At 35.7% G+C, this 24542-nt stretch overlaps 1 protein-coding gene across 1 annotated transcript in view; it reads right to left on the bottom strand.

The window, feature by feature from the left end:
• Positions 1–8981: 8981 nt before the first annotated feature.
• LIPI (lipase I) overlaps positions 8982–24542 on the bottom strand; it is a 28844-nt gene continuing 13283 nt past the window's right edge. Inside the window, exons 7-10 of the mRNA XM_033134773.1 lie at positions 21207–21318; positions 17416–17586; positions 14185–14261; positions 8982–9034 (exon numbers count right to left, since the gene is read on the bottom strand). Of these exons, the coding sequence (XP_032990664.1) occupies positions 14231–14261; positions 17416–17586; positions 21207–21318 (314 nt within the window). The 3' untranslated portion in view covers positions 8982–9034; positions 14185–14230. The remainder of the gene's footprint in view (positions 9035–14184; positions 14262–17415; positions 17587–21206; positions 21319–24542) is intronic.

The following is a 24542-nucleotide window of genomic DNA, read 5'->3' as shown; positions in this document are numbered from 1 at the left end:
GGCCTAATGAAGGGGATAGATGGTGTAAAGAATTACAAAGAAAAATCTCAAATGCTATAGTACAGGTGTACGTACTATACCCGGAAGCAGAGAAGAGAAAGTCCTGAGCTTTGCTTTAGAGAACCAGGGAAATGGACAAGACATGCTAACACTGGAGACATTACTGAAATTTGAATAAGACACACACAATTATATTATATGCTATTATATCCCCTAGAAACTCAGGACATATTAATGAAAATATTTAGTTACTACTTTTAAGGAACTAGGATGAAATGGAGAAACCATACTGTAAATAATTGAAATGCTATACAATAAAGGTTATAAGTTTCCGTGGATTTTCTCTCTTTAGTATCTCTTGAAATTGGACCCCTTCTTTGCTTTCATCAATACGCTATAGTACAAACACAGTGACTATAATATTTCTGTGATGTTAATTTTTAGGGTTCTTTTTTTCTTCCAGTATTTTCCTAGGTATTGTTCCCCCGGTTGTAGGCGCAAATCTATCCTGGGCTCACCGGCTTAGAGAAATAGACAGAAAGCATTTCATAGATAGAAATAGTAACCTGTAATTCTTTCTGACTTTTGTTTTCTAAAAGTTTAAGCCTTTGGGAGAATTTAGAAGGATTATGGAATGGGTGGAGAGTAGTGTTTTGCTGAGTGAGAAGGACTGTGTAAATGTGAAAGAAGAAAGATTTTCCCAGATTAGAAAAAGAAAAAAACCCCACTCTCCATACCTCTACATCCCCTCCCCATGGTTGAGACGGGGGGAAACAGAGGGGCCCTTTGATGAGCAGTGGAGATGTAGGAGCAGTTCTTTAGAAACATCCCAAGAGATGTAAAGGTCTAGAAGAAAAAAAATAGCTACCAGGGTGTCTAGGCAGAAGGGGCCATGGGCAGACTCATGGCAGCATGTGTGTACCCCACATATGATAAAGCAGCAGCAGTGAGCTTGTGGCCGAAACAGGCTCTGCAGGAATGGACACAGGAAAGGCCCCCAGCAGACTGTGTGGGGGCACAACATGCCTAACCATGGTCTATGCCCCCAGCTCTGGCTCTGCTTACCAAGGCTGTGCTCTGCCACCCAGATGCATCATTCTCTCAGCTCCTGGGAGTGTCGACAGCTAACTCCTTGCAATAACACTCACAGCTGAATAACATCATCTCATCCAAGTTCACCACCCCTTCCCAGGGACAACCTATATCCAAGTACTGGTCAATGTGTGTATAATGTCTTGGCTTCTTTACCCCAAGTCAGGACAGTTTTAGACCCATTAGGTCAAGCTACGCAAAAGAGGAGAAAATAAATTTATCAAAGATAATTATTCCTAATGGTGGGACATCAAAATTGCAATTAAATGCAGCATTTAATGATTACTTAAAATTAAGAGTTTAAATCCAGTGGAATATACAAGAAATTGGTAATAGCTTTGTCTCCAGTGCAGGGAACTCTGGAAATAATGTCCTTTAAGTGTATTTTGATTCTGCATCATATTGAAAGAGAAACCCTTAAACAAGCAATAGGAAAACCCTTGTGAGAACATTCCATATGTAGATTTCAAAAGTTCTATAACACAGACAACTTAGATAGACATGAAGATTATGGCCTAGAAAAACCTGTGAGATAACTCTAAAGGGAGCTTAATCGATAAAAAGACATTGATATAAAAAATGCATTTGAAGAATTTGATTAAATTATTTCATGAAATGTGAGAAATTCTAAATCAATATACTTACATTATAGGTATAAAAATATTGTAAGTAGATGTAGATATTTGATTTTTATCCACAGCATAATTAACTTATACATCCAGTTTTGCTCACATGAAAACCTGGATTTTCCTCAATGGAAAAATTTGGGAGATATAGCTAAGAGTCAATGATTTTTTTTCCTAGGAAGAAAGGGAAAATAAAAATCACATGAGACCCCTTATCATGGTCTCTATTTTTAAAAAACAAGCAAACAAACAAAAAATGCCCTTATTCTGGAGAAGGAATAGCGGAGCTACAATGCAGTTTGGGCCCAGAGAATATGGATCTAACTCATTTAGTATACGTGTGTTTGGTAGCCACAAATTTGCAAACCACTTCTACTAGTAGCCCTTCAAATAGCAGATACCGTCTAGATTGCATCTCTACTATGGAGATCAACTCAACCTGACATGTTCCTCATGATTCTGCTATTTCCCTAAAGAAAGTCGGTTATACGTTCTTTTAAAATAAAGCGCATACAATTTTCAAGTGGGTGATGTACAGCAATCCTTAATTGTTTCTCTGATGTTCCCCCTCCCTCCATTTAAGCAAACTTATAGGACTTCCACTAGGTCTTCCCTTCTACGGAGCTGGAAAGAGGGGTTTCAGCACATTTTAGAGAAAGGATGAAGAAAATTATGCTACATTATTAGAAGGCCACATTTACACACCACATGAACTTTTCTTCTGCTCTTGCCAGGCTGTTGTTGCAAAACGTCTGTTCATCGCTGTGCTGAATCTCTCCATTTCTTATGATCCTTGCTTACCTAACATCGTTCATTATCTGACCTCAGTATGTCCAGGGCCCCAGCAGAGAGGTTAGTAACAACCTCTCCAGTGAGGCATGTGAGAGATAGACCTTTTGGAAAACAAGTATGCTCATGCCTGGTCCTTACCCAAGAATCTTAAGTAGCCCCTGACTAGAGTAACTCCTTTTCTATGATATATAGAAAATCTTCATATAATCTGACCTGCCTGTATCACATCTGTCCTCCCTTTCTGCATCATAGTCTACAAAGTACCAAGCTACATTCTCTTCTATATCTCTCTTTGCACATACTATCCCTAAATATCCATCAAGAACCAACGCAGTCATCTCTACTAGCAACCAAATCTTCCCTAAACTCCTCCCGCAGCTGACACTCAGCCTTTCTCCACACCACACCTTGGCGCAGTCATTATGTCTGCAAGCATCACATAGTCATGCAACATGTGTTTACATAAGTAGTTTCCTAATACAAGTTGGTTGAGTCTAGGAATTTGAACTTTTCCCGCTTTGTACTCCAATACCTGTCATTCTTGAAGGAAGGCTTGTTGCCGAGATTGATTGAGATGATTAAGTACACATTTACCCCACTCCTTTCAAGGAGATACATGAGGAGCACTTGAGTGCAAAATATTGTAAAGCTGCAAAAGCAAATCTTCAGAGATGCACTCTGAAAAACGTTTCCAGGAATAGCCCACACAACATAGGAGATAAACAAAAGTGGAGGACTGACACTACCCAACTTCAAGACTTACTACAAGCTACAGCAATCAAGAGAGTGTGGTGAAAGAACAGACATTGTCTTGTTCAATGGAACAGGATACAGAATGGAATGGAACAGATTCTGTTCAATGGAACAAATCAATGGAACAGAATACAGAACCTAGAAATAGACCGACATATACCCAACCAATCTTTGACAAAAGGAGCAAAGGCAATACAGTGGAGAAAAGATCATTTTTTCAACAGCGGTGCTGGAACAACTAAACATCAACATGCAAAAAAAGTAAATTCTAGACAAAGACCTCATCCTTCACAAAAATTAATTCAAAATAGTTCATAGACCTAAATGTAAAACGTGAAGCTATTAAACTCCTAGAAGTTAACACAGGAAAACTCTTATATGGCCTTTGGCACGGTCATGGATTTTTAGATACAACACCAAAGGCACAATCCATAAAAGTAATAATTGATAAATTAAACTTTGTTAAAATTAAAAACTTCTGCTTTTTGAAAGGTAATGCCAAGAGAATGAGAGAAGCCACAGACTGTGAGAAAATATTTGTAAAAGACACATCTGATAAAATAATTCTCCAAAAACTAATTCTTAAAACTCAACAATGAAAAAAAAATAAATAACCCGTTTGAAAATGGACAAAAGACATGAACAGACACCTCACCAAAGAAGACATAAGGATGGCAAATAAGCATGGGAAAAGGTGCTCAACATCATATGTCATCAGGGAAATGCAAATTAAAACAACAGTGACATTCCACTGCAAATCTATGAGAATGGCCAGATCCAGAACACTGATACCACCAAATGTTGGTGAGGATGTGGAGCAACAGGAACTCTCATTCATTGCTGATGACAATGCAAAATGGCACGGTCATTTTGTAAGACAGTTTGGCGGTTTCTTACAAAACTAAACATACTCTTATCACATGATCCAACGATTGTTCTTCTTGGCATTTACCCAAAGAAATTGAAAACATGTGTCTATACAAAAACCTAGCCATAGATGTTTATTATAATAGCTTTATTCCTAATTTCCAAAACTTTCAACCAAGATGTTCTTCAGTAGATGAATATAGAAATCAACTTGATACATTCAGACAATGAAATATTATTCAGTACAAAAAAATGTGTATTTTTCTTGACTTGTGCACGGGGAAGGGATATAAGGGTGAATCTAGTACTGTTGGGTGCCACCATCCTATCCTAGGGGTGTCTCCCAAACAATTTTTGTTTACCTTGTAGTAAAAACTGTGTCCGTATTCAAGTCTATAAACATTGATCAAGTGTTATTTTTTTTGGTACAGGCTGTAGGGGGGAAAAAGTTTGAAATAAGATTGTCCCTATGTTCAGTGACTCACTCTTTAACAGATAATGTATGTTGTCTTTTAGAATGAAAGTTTCTTGGTGATAGTGTCCTACGTCATGTGGTTCTGAGAATACATTTAGTTTGATCATTAAAATAAAATATGCTCTTAATAAATTCTAATTTTCTCTCTCTGTCTCTCTCTCACCTCATATCTCTCCCATTTAAAGAGAGCTCTGCTAAGAGTAAGCCTATTTTCTAATTCTTCATTCTTCATTCACTTTGATAACCTTCATCTTGAAAGACATTTTCTCAATTAAAAATCTCTCCGACCAAGTGTTAAACAGTAACACAACACTAACAAATACTGCAGAGTAAAAGAATCCTTTAAAAACTATGACAAGTTCAAGTGACAAAATCCAGTGATTTCAGAATCTACCTATGCCTGCAGTAGACGTTTTGTTAACTTCAAATTGTCTTGTTTCCCAGAGAGTTATGAAGAAAGACCTGAAATTTATAATTTTTCTATGTGTTTGGCACGTTAATGAATGTTTCAATACTTTAATGACATACGGGGAAGAATTCTTTAAATTCAGTTCTAAATGAAAATTATTCTTGAATACTATATTTGTCTTGAGTGACCTCAGCTAATATTAAAATCTGGTTTCACTGCATTCTTAGAAAAGAGTTTAAGACACAATCTTAAATTTGTTGTTCTGTGAGAGCTCTCTGATCTCTAACCAGAAACACTTGTAACATTTTGTTCTTCTAAATAGTGGTCTCTGCCCACTCTTCCCCAAGTAAGCTAAAAACTTACTGCTTCATTTATTTAATTTTGCATTTATTATTCCACAAATATTTGTGGAGTCCCTGAAACAGGCCAGTCATTCACCTAGATCCAAAAAATACAAAGCATAATTCAGACTTTACTAGTCTCAGGAAAATCACATTATAGTGATGGATAGACAAGTAAGCAGAGAGTCTTAATACCCCATTTGTAACACAGACATGAAATGCCGTCTCTGAGAAACAAAGGAGACAAAGGCAAAGGAAGGAGTGATGCTGCAAAGGAGAACTTAACCATGGAAAAGCCCAAGAAAGAGCTCAAGTGAGAAGGCAGATGGAAGGGCAAATCTGAGTTAGGAACTGGAAGGGGCTGAAGGGACGAAACCGGAAAGCTGGAAGAGTGTTCAACAGAGTCTTAGTGAAGCTAAGTGAATGATCTGTTGCTTTGAATCTTCAAACACTTTCTGCAATATTATGTTCCATTTAAAGCACTTTAATCATGACTGCTAGTCTACATGCAAACACATTCTTCCATGTCCCTGTGAGATATAATTCTACCCCAGCCAAGAGCCTAGCATTCCAGAAACTTAAGCCATGATACAGAAATCCAAATTTAATTCATCAACACCATCTGCATAACCAGCTGTTCACCTCCCCTCCCATATTTCCTCTTTTTTTTTTCATGTACCGCATGTTCGTAGGAAACAAGAAATTATGAATGAAAATGTTATTTGTGTTTTAAAAGTCCTACATTTCCTAACCCCAAAATCTTCGCTACTGTTTTCTGCCAATGTTGTTTATACCACCTGCAGAAGCAGGTTGAACTGTCAGAAGCAGAACTCAAGTATTCGGTAATTTTCAGCAGTGTCTTTATCCTAAGATCATAAAAGCACCCACCAGAAAACGAGCACATGTGTCTGGCCATTTGCCAGCACGGTCCCATCCAGCCAGTACCAAGTTACCAGACACTTAGAAGCCACATCATAATTTCTCAGGGCTAGGCTCCCCCTTTTGTCTTATGCTTCTTTTCCAGAGGATTTGACTTTCTATTCACCCATCCATCCATTTATTCATTCGTAAACATATAATGCCTATTATATATTCAATAGATAATCAAAACAGGATAAAGAATTTAAACATCTCATCTCTCCACTAGTAGCTGATCCAGAATATCATGTCTTCAGCCTGGCATAACATATTTAGTATATAGTGGCCATTTTTCTCTGTTGTTGTCCCAGATAATTGCTATAGAATACCTGTGCTTCATCACAGTCTTCCAAAAAGTACATTTTTTTCCTTCTTACTTCTGTTTTTGATCTATAAGTTCTACAAATTTGGGGAGAAAAACACATATGATTAAAAATATTGCTTGAAGACTATGAACTTGAGGGTCAGAAGAACTTACTTCCCTCACCACCAAGAAAAGCTCCTAAGTCTTCCTTTTCTTGTTAATCTGCATCTTGAAAACAAAACAAAACAAACAAACAAAAAGTGGAAGAAAATAAGATACTGGAGAAGATATTTCAATATGAGAATATATCAATATTTTATAAATTTATGTCTCCAAGTTATCCTTGAGAAATTCTATCACCTAGGTCAAGGGTGTTTTATTATAATGGTTATGGTGTCATTTTATATGCTATGAGATAAGTCGGCTACTGCTTCTTTGTTGCCCGGGGGCCTTAAGCAATCAGAAATACTGGAGCAGAAGTTCTGCTCCTAGTAGCATACATAGAGTACATATTAGTTAATTTTAAATGTCCCTGAGTTTCAAAAGTTTCTGGGGATATCTGGAAAATTAATGTGGGAGGGGGAATTGGAAAAGTGAAATTGCATGAGGGCTTGTGGTTTTGTTTAAAAGAGGGTAAATGGGGTCTAATATATGGTAATGCAAAGAGAGCTGACTCTGGATGGTGAACACACAATGTGAGATATACATAATGTATTACAGAATTGTACACCTGAAATCTACGTCACTTTACTAATAATTGTCGCCCCAATAAACTTTAATTTTAAAAAAAAAGTGAGAAATTTGTGAGCAATTGCTTTAGTGACAGAAGGGAAAGAGGGTATCTCTGCAGACTGCAGTCAGAGGCCTGTGGAGTGAAGGGCTGCACCAAACACTGAAGGAGCTGTTTGCAAGGACTGTCCCAGACAGTAGAGGTGCAAGCAGATACCATGCACAGAGGAAAGACTATGTGCAATAACAACAAAAAGGCGGCTAGCTGCAAGACAAGGAGAGAGGCCTTAAAAGAAATGAAAGACACCTTGATCTTGGACTTCTAGCCTCCAGAATGGTGAGAAAGTAAATTGATGTTGTTTAGGCCACCTTGTCTGGTATTTTGTTAAGGCAGCCCCAGCAAACTCATACAGCAGGAATTCAAGAGCATAAAGACTGACTGTAGTTGACAGATTTAGAAACATACATTAAAACAAACCTCGAAAGCCTTCAAATGTAAGTGAGAGAGAGCTGAGGCCCGGGAACTCCTGGACTGGATCAGTAAATAGGACAATGACAAGGACATTTAGATTATTATTTTGAATGCAATCATTTGTAAGTATAGCTACTAACATGTATGGAACTGTGGAGAAGTACATATCACACAGGTTAAAAACATGTACCCAACCGCCAGATTTCCTAGGTTGTAATTTTGGTTCTGTGCGTGGTCCTGGGTAGTTAGTTCATATTTTTGTGTCTCGGTTTCTTCATCAGTGGAGAAAACAATGCCAACCTCATAAGGTTTTTGTAGGGATTAAATTAATTTTTATATATAATTATATACAATTAAACTGCAGAAATACAATAATGTATGTAACTCTTAGCTATCATTATTTTTATTATCATCAGTATAGGAACACACTAGTCAAAGTATTGAATCAATTTTCACAAAAATTCTTAGGTGACTGAAACATGATAAGTGGACCCAAGATTTGACCTTAAGCGTCAAATCTTGATCTTGGACTTCTAGCCTCCAGAACTGTGAGAAAGTAAATTGATGTTGTTTAGACCACCTTGTCTGGTATTTTGTTAAGGCAGCCCCAGCAAACTCATACAGCAACTATAGGTTACTATGTTCTGTAGAAACAAAACCATTATTTACAAAGCACTACATAAAATCTAAACAGTTCACTAAAGAGAAGGTGAATTTATGATTACAAGATTCATATTAATCCAAGTGACTTCCCCAAGTGACAAATTTACAATTTATAAAACATATTCCCTGATTTTACCACTATAGTCTGAGAAGTGGAGAATGGTACTATATAGACAATGTATTGAAGCAATAAGCTTCTCTCTCTTTCTAAAGGCATATTATCTATTAATAATAAGTAATTAAGGGAAACATTCAATAATAAACATTTGAGGTAAACAGGAATAAACAACTGTTCAGGATATATTCATAATGCTTTACCATATGCATTTTTAAAGTTATAATGCTTTACCATATATTGTTGATTCTTAAAAACTTATGTAAGAAGTAGAAATATCTGAATCCCATATTGAACAATGCATTCTAAACAAAATACTGATTACATTGGTCCCATACACAAGTTTTTCAATTTACAAACAAGTTATTGCATTTGATGGAAGAAGGCATATTATATTTCCTCTGGTTTGCATGTACATGGAGTGAAAAATACTTCTTCATTTTCTTTAAGTATAAAATCATACTTGCAGATAGGTGGTCTGTGAAAGAGGAAAAGAGGAAGGAAAAAATAACTATTAGTGAAACAGCAAAGTTGCTTATCTTCTATGTCTATAACTAACTAGTTCTCTAAATGCAGGGAGCTGGAACATACCTATAGGATCATTTCCGTTCTATCTCATAGGGCTTTGTTAGGATAAAGTATACACAATGTTTAGGAAAAATAAAAACTCTCTGTGTTTCAACTTCTCTCTTTGCTGCTTCGTTGGAATATTCACAATGTATGGGAGATATTGCTGGCTACTAAAATAACTGAAACCTGAACTCAAGTCATTGGCTAGACCACTTAGTCTACCATTGATAATCACCATGGAAGAGTTGGTCTGAATTGCATAGACAAGTTTTCCCAAATTATTTAATCAATTCGCTTTGCTACCTATTAAAATAAAAATAATAGTATGTAAAGTATTCTATATCTTGGAGAGATTATGTAGTTAGTATTGGAAGATTTCTGAGAAGTCACTGTGGTGAATAAGGCATCTCGTCTAGTTATTTATCTTTTTAAAGTTATAGTGCTTTACCACATATTGTTAATGTCTTGAAAACCTTCAAAAAAGTAATTAACTATAATAATAAAAGATTGGTAAATGTTAATATTCTCTTTAAAAGTTACTTAGAATAAGGTTTCCACACTAACACAGGTGCCTGTTCCCACCTGTCAGACAGGAAAAATCAGTAACTCACAGGTCACTGATAAAATGCATAGAAGGGTCTTGCCTCAGTAGTGGGAGTAACTAACCCTAAACTGAGCACTTCTTCAGGCCTGCCTAATAAATCTTGAAAGCAGGACCTGAAAGAATCAACTTGTTTGTAAATAATTTAAACATCATCTTGAGAATAAACCTGAAGAATATTTATAGGAATACAAAAATATAAAGTACACAATGTGATAAAAATACACAATGTCTGGCATCTAATCAAGAATTACCAAGCATGCAAAGAAGCAGGAAAATTGGCCCACATGTAGGTAAACTGATGAAAATCAACCTAGAAGTAGCACAGATGTAAGAATCAGCAGACATTGAAAGAGTTATTATGACTACTTTCCATGCATTCAAATAGTTAAGTAGAGACATGAGAGACAAAAAAAAAAAAAAAAAAAAAAATCATACTTCCAGAAGAGAAAATTACAATATCTGATATGAAAAATATCTTGGATGGGATTAGTATCAGATTAGACATTACAAAAAAAAAAGAACAGTGATCTTGAAGACATAGCAAGAAAAACTAATCAAAATAAAATGCAAAGGGTAAATGAAATTTAAACATTAACAGGGCATCGATGAGATGTGGGACAACTTCACACAGCCTAATAAACTTGAAATTAGAGTCCCCAAAGGGATAGGTTAGAGAAGGGACACAGAAAAAGATATTTCAAAAAATAGTTAAGATTTTAGATGAAATCTATAAACGTAATACGTATGAAGAAAATTACAAGTCACATCATAATCATACTATTTAAAATCAATGATAAGAAAATCTTAAAACTACCCAGAGGACAAAAAAGCATATTTTCTTCACAGAAATGAAGGGATGATAGTAACAGATTTCTCATTAGGATCAGTGTATGGCAGAGGACAGTACAGCAACATCTTTAAGTACTAAAAGTAAAAAACAAAACAAAAGAAATTGCCAAACTAAAATTCTATAACCAGATAAATTATCTTTCAAAATGAAGCATCATAAAAGTTTCTTAGACACAAAAGTCTGAAAGAATTCATAGCCAACAGACCCACACTACAAAAGAAAAAGAAAATCTTAAAGGAACTCCTTTAGTCAAAAAGTAAATTATACCACATGAATTATGCATCTACATAATGGTTAGAAGTGTACCAGAAATAGCAAGTATGTGGATAAATATATGAATTTCCCTAATTATTTATATCTCTTTAATAGAGTGACTCTTTAAACAAAAATGACACATTGTATTATGGAATTTTTAGCATATGTAAGTAAAAAGTATACCAGCAACAGTTCAAAAGCTAGAATGCAAGAAATGGAATTATATTACTGTACAGTTTTCATGTTATATGTGAAGTGGTAAAATTCACACGAAGGTAGAGTGGGATAAATTATATAATATACACCCAAAAAAACTTCTAAAATAATTTGTTAAAAGAGTTATAGATGATAAACACACAAAAGAGATAAATTGAAAACATAAGACTACTAAATTTACCCAAAAGAAGGTAGACAATGAGAAAAATGGGAACAAAGAATAGATGGGACAGACAGAAAACAAAATAGCAAGATGATATATTTAAACCCAACCTTATTAATAATCACACTAAATTAAAAGATGTAAATATCCTCGATTAAATGGCAGAGTTCATCAACATCATTTGTCATTTGAGAAATGCAAATTAAAAACACAATGAGATACCTCTACACATCTGTCGGGATAGTGAAAATAAAAACCAAAACCACCAAAACTGGTGAAGGTGTAGTTGTTGGTGCAGGAGTGCAGTGGAATTCTGCCAGTGGGAATGCAAAATGTACAATCACTTTGAAAAACAGTCTGGCAGTTCCTTATAAAATTAAACATACACTTATAATATGACCCAGCAATCTCACTTATAGGTATGTATCCAAAAGAAATCAAAACTTATGTTCATATAAAAACCGTCATGCAAAAATTTATGTTGTCTTTCTTTTAAGACTGATATAAAAACCTGTGAACAAAACATATGTCTTCCAACTGGTGAATGTATGGATAAATGAGCTGTGGTATATCTATACAATAGAATGTTATTAATCTGTAACATTCCATTGATATAAGTAAAAACCTGGATGAATTTTAAATGTACAAGATCTGGCAATTAAGTTTGCGAACTTGCCACCAGGCACTTACATTGGCAGCACTGTACCAACAGCTCAGTAAGGTTTCATAACCTTGTTATATCAGTGTCTTACAGCTGTGTTGGTGGCAACATGTGGCGGTGTCTTGCTGAGTGGCATTCATTATTGTTGTGTGTTTTTGTTTGCCATCACAAGAATATCTGAGCTTGAATCAGAGCAATGAACAAACATTAAATTTTGTGTTAAACATGGCAAGAGTGGAAGTCAAATCAGAGTTATTTTAGTCCAAGTTTATGGGGATAATGCCATGAAGAAAATGGAAGTGTAAAATGATTTAAACATTTTTCTGGGGGGAGAGAACATGTCACTGATGAAGAGCGGTCAGGGTGGGCACTAATGAGCAAAACTGACAAAAATATTGCAAAAATTTGTCAAATTGTGCATCGAAAGTGTCAGCTAATATGAGAAGCATAGCAAAGTAAACATTGATAGAGAAACAGTTAAGAAAATCTTAACTGAAAATCTTGGCATGAGAAAGATGTGTGCAAAAATGGTCCCCAAAGAGTTCACCAATGAACAAAAGCAAAGGATGCCAAGACCTTTTGGAGAGATAAGACGAGGTTTTGGGCCATATTGTCACCAGTCATGAAACATAAGTGTACGCATATGACTCTGAAACAAAACATCAAAGTGTACTGTGGAAGTCAGCCAATTCTCCATGACCAAAAAAGTTCCGTCAGTCCAAATCAATAGCCAAAACGATATTGCTAACATTTTTTTATATCAGAGGGGTTATTCATTATGAATGTGTACCAACTGGACAAATAGTCAACCAAGTTTGCTATTTGGAAGTGCTGAAAAGGCTGCATGGAAAAGTTAGATGACCTGAACTTTTCACCAACAATTCAAGGCTCTTGCATCATGACAATGCACCAGCTCTTTCTGTGCACATGGCACTTTCTGTGAGGGGAGTTTTTGGCAAGTAAACAAATCACTGTATTGGAAGACCCTCCCTACTCACCTGATCTAGCCCCCAATGACTTCTTTCTTTACCCAAAGATAAAGGAAATATTGAAAGGAAGACATTTTGATGACATTCAGGACATCAAGCGTAATACAATGACAGCTTTGATGGCCACTCCAGAAAAAGAGTTCCAAAATTGCTTTGAAGGGTGGACGAGGCACTGGTGTCAGTGCATAGCTTTCCAAGGGAGTACTTCGAAGGTGACTGTAGTAATATTCAGCAATGTGGTATGTAGCACTTTTTCTAGGATGAGTTCATGAACTTAATTATCAGACCTCATATGAAGCTAAGTAAAAGAAACCATACTTCAAAGGCTACATACTGTATGATTCCTTTTATATAATGCTCTGGAAAAGGCAAAACGAGGTACAGTGGTTGCCAGGGAGTACGAGTGGGGAATGAGACCTAAAATAAAGGAAGGGCACAGGCAGTTTCTGTGATTGATGGAAATGTTGTCTCTTGATTGTGGTGGTTGTATGACTGTATGAATTCATCAAAACTCAGAACTGTATGCCAAGAGTATGTTTTTACTGTTAAGTTTTTAAAAGCAGCATTAGTACAACTTTCCTCAGGAAATCATACCTGCTCACCTCTACTGTGAATATCCCTTTCAGGCCCTAAATTTGAAGGCCCGGTTCTACTGGCAAAACCTGAAGAACTTATGTTGAGGTCTCTGTCACAGTTTGCTACAGAGAGATAGTTACTGATTGAGTGCTTACACAGTTTAATCTGGGCCATAAGCCATCCTATTTTTATAACTCACATTCCCAATAATTTGGCAGTGATAATTCTCATTAATTGCACATTATCTGTGTAGACAGATCTAAATAGGAAAAGCAACTAGATGGTTATGACAATTATCTAGGTAATTAAACTTAAAGCAGACATTTCATCCAAGCATCTGTTAGCATCCCAAGCCAGCAGGAAATGGTAAGAGTTTTGCTAAACACCCACAAAATCTATTTTAGGTTTTTTTTTTTCCCTGAATAGAAAAAAAAGTCCATCTAAATCTTATAAATTTAGTAAATTTTCATAGTCTGTCCACTGTTTATATTCCACATAAAAAATAAAATTGCATGCATGCTTCCTTTTTGCTCTGCAGTATGACCCTATGACTTTACCCTATTTCTTACTTAACTAATGAATGAGTTGTATACAGCATTTCTCTATGTAAAATATAATTTAGAAGATAATGAGTCAAATATAACAGTGGTCACATCTGTCTGCCTTTCCTTTCCCCTTATAACAAGTCACTTAAAAACGAGAAAGGGCATAGAGAAAGCAATGGCTGTCTGTCTATAGGCTCACCAGTACTGTGTATCAAGGTATGAACACAAGTAGAGAGATGGAAGATTCACAAATGTTCCTCCTCCTTGATATTCGTTCTATGAATATAAAACAACGAAATTGTTTAATGTGCAGATATGCATCGATAGTCAGTGTTCATGATAAGCAAACACTGGGAAAAAATCAAATATCCAACCAAAAATGAAAAATTAAGTTGAATATTCTACCAAAGATGGAAAATAATGGCAGCCATTACTTATAGTTAGAAAAATTGCTTATAACCAGACCCATGATGTTGCATAGCTTCAAGTTCATTATGTGCATCCTGTTATCTCTGTGAACAGTGAGCCTTGAAGCTATTACAAAGAATATGCTGCATGATTCTACACAGCTTTAAATGATGAGAGGGGTAACTAGCTCTGGCACTTTCTCATATACACATAAAGCGGATTATCCTTGATCCCTTTTACTGTCTACATACATGGAACTAAATTGCTCTTTCTCATCTTAAGCTTGAGAGTCATTTCATGTATAAAGATTCTAACTAAATTTCTGGTGTCTGGCTGGCCAAGACTTATATGCTTATATAAGAAGACTTATATGCTTCTTCCACAATGTAGAGGAAACTTGTTTATCTTTCCAGTTATGATATATAGGGAGCAGACTTTATTCCTGGACAATATGAATCCTTTACATCTAAGTACCAGAACACAGGATGTAAAACTACAACCTCTAAACTTCTCTGCTCATACTCACCTTTCTTATGCTCTGAGAGGTATTAATAGGAAAGAATAGGGGAATACGATGGAGCGACAACCCCTGGCCTCTTTAAAATCTAGCTTTGGGGGGCTACCAAAACACAGTTGACCCCTGAACAATGTGAGGATTAGGGGTGCAACCCACCACCTACCCGCGCACAGTTGAAATGTGTGTATAGCTTTCAACTCCCCCAAAATTAAAATACTAATAGCCTACTGTTTACGGGACGGAAGCCTTACTGATAATATAAACAGTTGATTAACACATATTTTGTAGGTTATATGTATTATATACTATATTCTTACATCAAAGTAAGCTAGAGAAAATAAAATAACAGGAAAATCATAAAGAAGAGAAAATAAATACACATTATGCGTTTGTGACGTATCTAACTTTTTAAAAAAAAAATGGTATTTCTAAGCTATGCAGTTTGACTATGAAGTTTTTCAAATTGTCACAAATCTCCAAATTTTTTTCCGATATATTTATTGAACAAATTCTGTATATAAGTGGACCCATGCAGTTCAAACCTCTAGTCCTCCAAACATGACCTTCTAACCTTCTTCACTCTCTCTCTCTGTCTGATATACTTTGGCAGGGAATGATGTTGGCTAATATTCTTAACTGCAAATATCTATATATTTTGGTATTTTTGTAAGTATTTCACTCAAAAGGAAAGTACAGTGAACTTACGCCTAGATTTTTTTCCATTATAATGACATCTTACTTATTGACTTTTGAATGACTAAATATTCTTATAGCAAAAGTTACAAAATAACTTACACTTCAAAGAATTTTCCCAACTCTTCTCCACTGATATAAGTAAACCTCATTTAAATGAATATTCTTCTTAGTTTTTATTTTTATTTTCCAAATATTCTTATTGCTAAGTTCAACATTCACAGAAAAGCAATTGGGAAGTCAAGTATATAAATACAGGAACATAAAGATGAAGTGGTGGCAACTAATTAAAGGAGAGAGATTTCTAGCAATCCACAAACCCATCGTTATGGGCACTCGGTTGATGTTACCTGTCAGAACAACTCACTATCGAAAATGACAGATGACCATCTCATTAAAGAGCTCTTAGTGGTTCATAGTGCTTCCACAGAAGTGTTTTTTGTGGAAATATGAATTCTGCTATGGCGAACATGTACATCAATACCATGAGGACAAGAAGAGTGGGAAAACTTCTCCAGTTGCAAGGACATGAAACCAAGAAGAGCCCATTAAATGGGCTTAGAAATATACTGCTAGAACCTATTGTCTTTAAGAAATTGGGTATTGTGATGGAAGGGGAGCTGACTCTGGGTGGTGAACACACAGTGTGATTTATGGATGATGTGATACAGAATTGCACACCTGAAATCTATGTAATTTTACTAACAATTGTCACCCCAATAAATTAAAAAAAAAAAAAAGAAATTGGGACCCACACAGTAATGATGGTGGCACATGTTTTGGAATGGAGATATTTGTAACATAACTGACAAACCAAGACTGGTGACTGTAGGGCCGGCCCAGTGGCTCAGGCGGTTGGAGCTCTGTGCTCCTAATGCCGAAGGCTGCCGGTTTGACTCCCACATGAGCCAGTATCAGATGGCTCAGTTGGTTGGAGCGCGGGCTCTCAACCACAAGGTTGTCGGTTCGACTCCTCGACTCCCGCAAGGGATGGTGAGCTGCACCCCCTGCAACTAACATCAGCAACTGGAGCTGAGCTGCACCCTCCACAACTAAGATTGAAAGGACAACAACTTGACTTGGAAAAGTCCTGGAAGTACACACTGTTCCCCAGTAAAATTCTGTTTCCCTAAAAAACTAAATAAATAAATAAATAATGTTGTAAAGATTAAAAAAAATAATAAATAAAGACTGGTGACTATAAAATTAAAGGGTAGAGTCAGACTCTTCCCATGCTCTAATGTATATGTGCTTGAGCCGCACACCTGACAAGTATATTCTTGAGATTGAATCTCCAGAGATCTGTAGAATCTTAGATACAGCAGATGAAAACGGACTTTTTTTCTCTTCTCAAATAAAGGGTAATAAAGTTGGGCAAGAGAAAAGATCATTAAAAGTCATGGTCATTTCTATCTTCTGCTACCATATACCTCATTACAGAGTTTTCAGCCACTGGACCTCATCTAAAAAAGTACTCTCAACCCCTCTGGAAATATATATGTATATATATAAAAATTATTGACAAACTTCTAAGGCAGACATTTGTCTTACTTCTTTTCATTTTTGTTGTGTTTTATGAAACAATTCTGTGTGTGTTTTCCTTGCTTGGATAATGTGATTCCAAACGAATCTCATCCAAAACAAACAAACAAAAAAACGGCATTTTTTACCATTTAGATATTCTAATAAAATATAATTTTAAATAAACAATAGACAGATATTTGAGTACGTGAATTCTTAAACCAATCCTTAGCAATCTATATTTTCGAGTTTAAGAGATAACAAATTGAAATCAAAATTCAGTTTTCTTACCTTTCTGGGTATGTAAGTGATTTTAACATGAAACGCTTGATGCTGTATTTGCGTGTGGAACATTGTCGATTTGAGCTCTGATACGCCAAACCAATGCTTGAAATATTTACATCATTTAAAAATTGAACTAGAATCTTGACTTCTTGAAGTTTATGAAATGATTTGTTCTCCCTAAACAGAAAATTTTATATACTCAGCATATTACTAATTTGAAATATAATTTAATTCTAAAATGAAAAATCATCTAACAATGCAGGATAAAGAGACCAATCTTACAGGAAAAAAGGCCAAACAATAAATATTTGGTAAAGTATTTATTAAAATAAGTTAAACAGTAATTTAAAACAAAATAAAATATCTGCATCCTCATACACAATATTTTGGGTATACTTTTTGGAGAAAAAGTGGACATCTTGTCTTTTTGACTAGGTATCTAGATTGTTCATTTGTCTAAAATTAGAGAAGTAATTTTATACTTCTTTTTTTAGACCCTAAACAACGATCACAGTTCCTTGAATAGACAAGGTACTCTAATAATAATCCTTTGTTGTTCTGTGTCACTTTATCAAATATCTGTGAATTGAAGGAATAATTGTAAAAGCCCAAGATTCAAAGGAAAAAATAAAGGCAGTATTTCATACAAACAGTTTCTTCAGAACTGCAATAAAGTTTTACATACTTGATCTCCAATGATCTCCACAACTCCTTTTATTAGGTGCAATTAGTATTACCATTTTACAGATGAGAAAACTGAGTACCAGAGTATACAAGGGCCTTTCCAAAGCAAGCAAATGCAAAGCTGTAATGCAAAGCGATGGCGATGTACGTCACCACTCCACCCAATTCCTCATCCCTGTGTGCCAGAAATGTGGGTCTCTGGAGTCATTTCGGTCAGCATGTGCCTGCTGACTCCAAAGGAAACTCCAAGGATAATGAGGAGGAGAAGGAGCGGGGGTGAGGAGAGGAAAGGGAGCGATGAAGAGAAGAGGGGAGGAGAGAGTAGGGGAGGGGAAGGAAGGGGAGGGAAGAAGAAGAAAGGGAAAAGGAGGGGAAAGATGAGGAGGGGAGGGGATAAAAGAGAGGAAGGGAATTTTTAATAAATAAATAATTTCCTCCCTTCAGGCTGTCTTGCTTAAGCAAAAGTGATAACCACACATAGAACAGCTGACGAGCAGCCAGTGGGGCACCCAGCACCTGTCCATCTTATATCCGTCCCTGCACTAGGCCGCAGAAAGGTCCTTATCACGCCCCTCAGAGTTCACCCTCTGCGCCCTCCTAGCAGAGTTCCTGTGTCACAGAACATAATGTCATGGTCCTATCTCTAATGTTCGTCCAAGAGCTTCTCTACGTTTCTCAGAGATACTTCAGACTCAACTTGTCCAGACCGTAACGTGTTGTCCTCCTCCACAAATTCACATCCACTCCAATGGTTTCAAATGCCCCGTTTGCTGGTGACGGCCAAATCTCTGCCCTTAGCTGAGCCCTGTCGGCTGAGATCCAGACACACGTACCCACTGTTATTCACCATGTCTACTTGGGTATCTCAAGGATGCCTAAAGCTCAGTAGGTTCAAATCTAAATGATATCTTCCTGAACACCTGCCTCTCACACAAAAAATCCTAAAGTGTACGCATTCCCTTACCATTTTCAATGGCACAAACCACCTGTGGCTCAAGCCAGACAACTAGGATTCACTCTTGATATAATGTCCTCTCTTTCAATCCCTACATCCAATCTATCATAAATTCCTACTGACTTTACCTATAAAATGTCTTGACTCTGCTTTGAATTCATACTCACGTTACCATCTCCACTGCAAACACTATCCCAGGACACCGCTGTTCCTTGCCCATTTTCTTACAATAGCACCCAGTCTTCCTCCTCTACTCCACTGTGGTCAAATTGTTTTTCCAAACAAAAAATCCAATCCTGGCCCCAACAAGACTGCCTCAACTAAAATACTTCAGTGGTTTTCATTGGCCCAGTGAATAAAATATAAATCCTGGAACACATCCTACAAGTTCTAGTTCCTACAAAATCTAGGTGTTCTCTATCTTTCTCATCTCTTGCATTCTTTGCCTCTATTCTCAGGCATATTGCGCTTCCTTCCGTTCCTGAAATAGGCTGTGTTCCCTCCTACTTCAGGGTCTTTTCCTGTGTTGGCCTTTGTGCCTGGAATACAGCAAAGCAGACTAAATCCAGCTCATCATTTAGATCTCAACCAATATAAAGCGTTCTTAAAGAAACTTTTAGTGACTGCCCCTAATTCGCAGCCTCAATTTTATGTTTCCTTACGCACTATAATTTGCCTCAAGACATGGACAGATTTTATTTACATATTTTTATAACTATTTGATTACCTTTATATCCTTCATTAGGCTGTAAGCTTAAGGAGGGTAGGACCATGTCTGTTTTTCTCATCACAGTATCCTCAGCACTTAGCACAGTGCCTAGTGCAATGCAGAGTCATTAAAAATTGTTTAAATAATGACAAACATCATTTTATTTGTATTATATATTTTTAAAGTCTATCTGCTACACTAGACAACTTATGTAAAGACAGAAATCTAATTTGTCCAGAATTTTGTCCTCGATTTCTAGTGCAGTTCCTGGCCTATGGAAGCTCTCAGAAACTTTTATTGCATGATTAAATCAGTTACCCTCCATGTATCTCCTAGCTCAGCAAACAGCATCATAGTTTAAATACTCATCAAGCGTAAAACTTGAGGTCACGCTAGATTGGTTTATTTCCTTCACTTCCACATGTTTAACTAATCATAAAAACACATATATTCTAAATCTTAAAAATGAACTTCCACTTACTTGGTTCACGCCCCATCATCTTTCAAATTAATTATTACAATAGCCACGTTTCTGGTCTGCTTCCACTCTAATCTCCCTGTTACTCATCCATCTGGGGAATAGTTCCAACCTGAATATACAATATGGATACTCCCTGTTTAAAATCCTACACTGGCACATTAATATATTTGGCATCATATTGTAATGTGTAAGTGATTTTTAATGACAGAGCAAAGTGATCACACTACAGCATTTATATAAAAATCAAGATGTAGGACACATTTGCAATAAGATCCTAATACTGCTAAATAAAAAAATAATATTAATATGTGTGTGTACGGGGCATGTACAAGATCTAGGAGAAAAGGAGAAGGAATGGTTATAAACCAAATGGTCGATGTAATTATCCCTAGATGATATAATTATAAATCATTTTCATTTTCTACTGTAATATGACACATTTTTTACAGTAAGCAAACATTCCCATTTTAATTTTGAAAAAGGAAATAAAAGATCACTTAAAAGTCTCTGAATTCCCTGGCATCTAAAACAGTTTAAATCCCGCAGCATGACTAAATTTATTAGCAAAGAATTATTAATAGAAACTTAATAAAGCCATTGGCCAGGCTTAGACGGACAGATTTAGAACATCGGTATATGTTCTATATGTTATATTCCTTTATGAAAAATGCATTGATTCAAGTATTTGAATAAAATGCATCACTGTTTCATGATGTTCTGCATAGAACATGATGTTTGTAAAGGAAATCAAGATTCGTAATTTCTTTGCCTTCTGAACAAGTTTGCAACAACTGTTGTAGGACTGCAGTCTGTGGGCTATTACTGAAATCAGGTACTTTCCTATCTCCACGTCTTTGAAATCAGCCTGGATATAAAATTTACGTTACTTGGATTATCTTCCAAAGTGGATGGTCAAGAAAACAAACATTTAATTTATGAAAGAAAAAAGAAAGCTGAATTATACTTACTCATAGAGCCTTGGTTCTTGAAGCACTCCGAGCTGGTTTAATAATTTAAACGTAATATGGCCATCCTTCATAGTGCTATCCACAACAATTATACTGAGAACAAAATAATAGGCTACAAAACAAAAATATAGTATGCAATTCACATTTTAAAAAACTGTATTTTGGTACATATGCAGATATGCATGTGTGTATATAGTATGTAATCTAGACAGATATTATATATGCAAATAATACTAAGAGGCACTTATTTGATACATGGGTAATATATTTTACTTCTTGCCAATTTTTAACTAGTCTTGAAAATGAGGAATGTCAAAATCTGCCAGGTAGTCATGGGTACAGTGAAGAGTTGGACAAATCATTAGTGAATACCAATGGTTCTGAAAACAAAAAAATTCAGCATGTAAGTCAATTAAACAATTTTTTAAATAGCACATCTAAGGTAAATATAAGGTTCCTTAATTACCTGTTTGATAGTCCTAGCTAAACTTGTTAACAATATAATTCCCAATTTCACTGGATGTTTAGGAATGACTATGAAATCAAATAATCCTTGATAGCGTGATCTCATAGTAGTTCTTATTCAAAACGCCTCTACTAAAAATTGATAGAATCTATCTTTCAGAGACAAGCATGCTGAACTCATCCGTATCGTCAATGCCGTCTGGGCTATACAGAAAGGACTGACTCTGTGAGCTTTCCCAAGTACTGTGCGCCATCTCCAAGAAGACAATTTATATAAACAGAACGTGGAATGCATGAAATTTTCTTGTGAGAAATAGATGTACTAAAAGTATGCATGTTAGCTGTTAAATGTTGCTACTAAATAGTCATTGGAACTTTCTACTTTTTGCCTAACACTTAGTACTACCTCAAATAAAGTAATGGATTTATGATTGAACCTCACCAATTTCTAACACAAGAGATATACAGAAATACTTATTTTGAAGGGACTGCCCAGCTTTAGACAAAATACTTTGGTCTACCTCACCCAAAAGAGGTGAGCGTTCAGACTTGTTCAGATGATTTCTGGCAGCATGACAGATTGAGATGCTACAGAATAAGCCCTTCTCCTGCTACAAGCACACAGAAATTCTGGGTATACGATCCATAAATTAAATACACAACCGAGCTCAGATGAAGAAGGGAAATTTCAGGAGGCAAAATGAACAGAAATTAAAGTCAAATATAAGGTTATAATAAGGACTGAAGCCCTGGAACTCCACGGAACTTGAGAACTGGGTGTAGCATGGAGACAGAAGCTTAAGTGTCAACTTCCACGCTGGAACACAAGACATGATGCTAAATGATAGAGCTGAAATGAAAATCCCTGCACAGTACAGAGTCTGTAATCATGTGCTTTGGAAAATTCCTCCTATTGGTTGTGTGTGGGTCTTACATAGGACATAAAAAGTATTCTCTGAGACTAAAACTCCATGTAATATGGAATTTAAACTTACACTGTCACTTGGTGAAGGGCCCTCTCCCCCAATTTACATTAAAAATGCTCCTGGATTATGGTACATCAGTTCTAAAAAACAAAAAAATCCAACTTGCTCTGATGGGAGAATTTTGAAGAAGAGCTGACTGCAATGAATTTTCTATATTAAAAGAAGATATAAATATTTATTTTGAAATAGCACAAATAATTTTTTCTTTAATTTTTAAGAGAGACTTGGACTGACAATTGAGAATAGAAAATGATAATAAACCATAAATCGATAGATAGATGATAGATAAATAGATAGATAGATGATAGCTTGATTTAACCAGAAGAAAACTACAGATTATCTGTAGGGAACAATTAGATTGACAATAAATGAAAAAAATAATAATAAATTTATCTGAAAACAATAGAATGAATATTTTCAAAGTGCAAAGCGAAAATAACTCTCAATGTAGAATTCTACCCTGAACTAACTTTATATTCCAGAGTAAGGGAAAGATAAGGTTATTTTCAGAAAAACAAACAAACTGAGAGGGACTACTAGTGAAAATAACTAAGGATATACTTTAGCAAGATAGAAGTTAAACTCAGAAGGAAGAAGTGGGGGAGGACAGGGCAAGATAATAGTACAGAAAATTGAAATTGGTAAATATAAGTGAGCATTTGATGTAACGATAACATTCATAAAAAATACTGATTGTTAGATAAGGGTGAAATAAAATATTAAAGAATGTAATATTGAAGATAGAAAAAAAAGACAAGATTCAAAGGCTTTATGAGGTAAAACCATTTGATAGAATCCAATAATATAGTCTGTGAGGCAAGATGTATTTTTATGTGGAAAGCAAGAAAGAAGTAAGTCACCAGGACTATATCACAATCCTGAAACTTTATACATCTAAAAAAAAAAAAATCACAACCTCAGAATACATAATGCCAAAACCTAAATCACATGACTTCTTGCTAAAATAAAAGCTTTACATATAACTGAAATTCTAACATAATAGACAAAACCCAATTAAAAGGTCACATGCTGAATTTTCCCTTTATGTAACATTTTCAACATGAAATTTTAGGAATCCATTAATGGATGCCAGTGGTGAGAAACAGCAGGATGGGAGGAGGCAGGAGGGTGATATATGTCTTTATAAAAGTACCACAAGGGATACTTGTGGTGATGAAACTGTTCAGTATCTTAACTGTGGTGATAAGATACATAGCCCTGTATATGTGATTAAATTGTACAGATCTACACACACACACACACACACACACACGAGTCTGTGGGGGAAATATGAACAAGATGGGAGGATTGTATCAATGTCAATATTGTGGTAGTGATATTATATTCTATAGTGTGGTGAAATTTTACCATTGAGGAAAACTGGGTAAAGTGTACACAGGATCGCTCTGTATTATTTCTTATATCTGTTTGTGAATCTAAATTTACTCAATAAAATTTTTAATTTGAAAAACGGACAGACCGAAAAACCATCGACAAAACAAAGGCAACCAACCAAATAGGAGAAGATATTTGCAAATAATTCCTCTGATAAGGGGCTAATATCCAAAATATATAAGGAACTTATACAACTCAACAAGAAAAAGACAAACAATCCAATTAAAAAATGGGCAGAGGACCTGAACAGACACTTCTCCCTACAAGACATACAAACTGCCAATAGATATATGAAAAAATGCTCAACTTCACTAGCTGTTAGGGAAATGCAAATCAAAACCACAATGAAATATCACCTCACACTGGTTAGAATGGCTATCATCAAGACAAATAATAAAAAGTGTTGAAGAGGCTGTGGAGAAAAAGGAACCCTCATACACTGTTGGTGGGAATGTAAATTGGCACAGCCGCTATGGAAAATAACATGGAG

This window comes from Rhinolophus ferrumequinum, chromosome 2 (assembly GCF_004115265.2).
Source record: "Rhinolophus ferrumequinum isolate MPI-CBG mRhiFer1 chromosome 2, mRhiFer1_v1.p, whole genome shotgun sequence".
NCBI lineage: Eukaryota > Metazoa > Chordata > Mammalia > Chiroptera > Rhinolophidae > Rhinolophus > Rhinolophus ferrumequinum.
The sequence above is the reverse complement of the archived record's forward strand: the minus strand, read 5'-3'. Positions and strand labels throughout refer to the sequence as shown.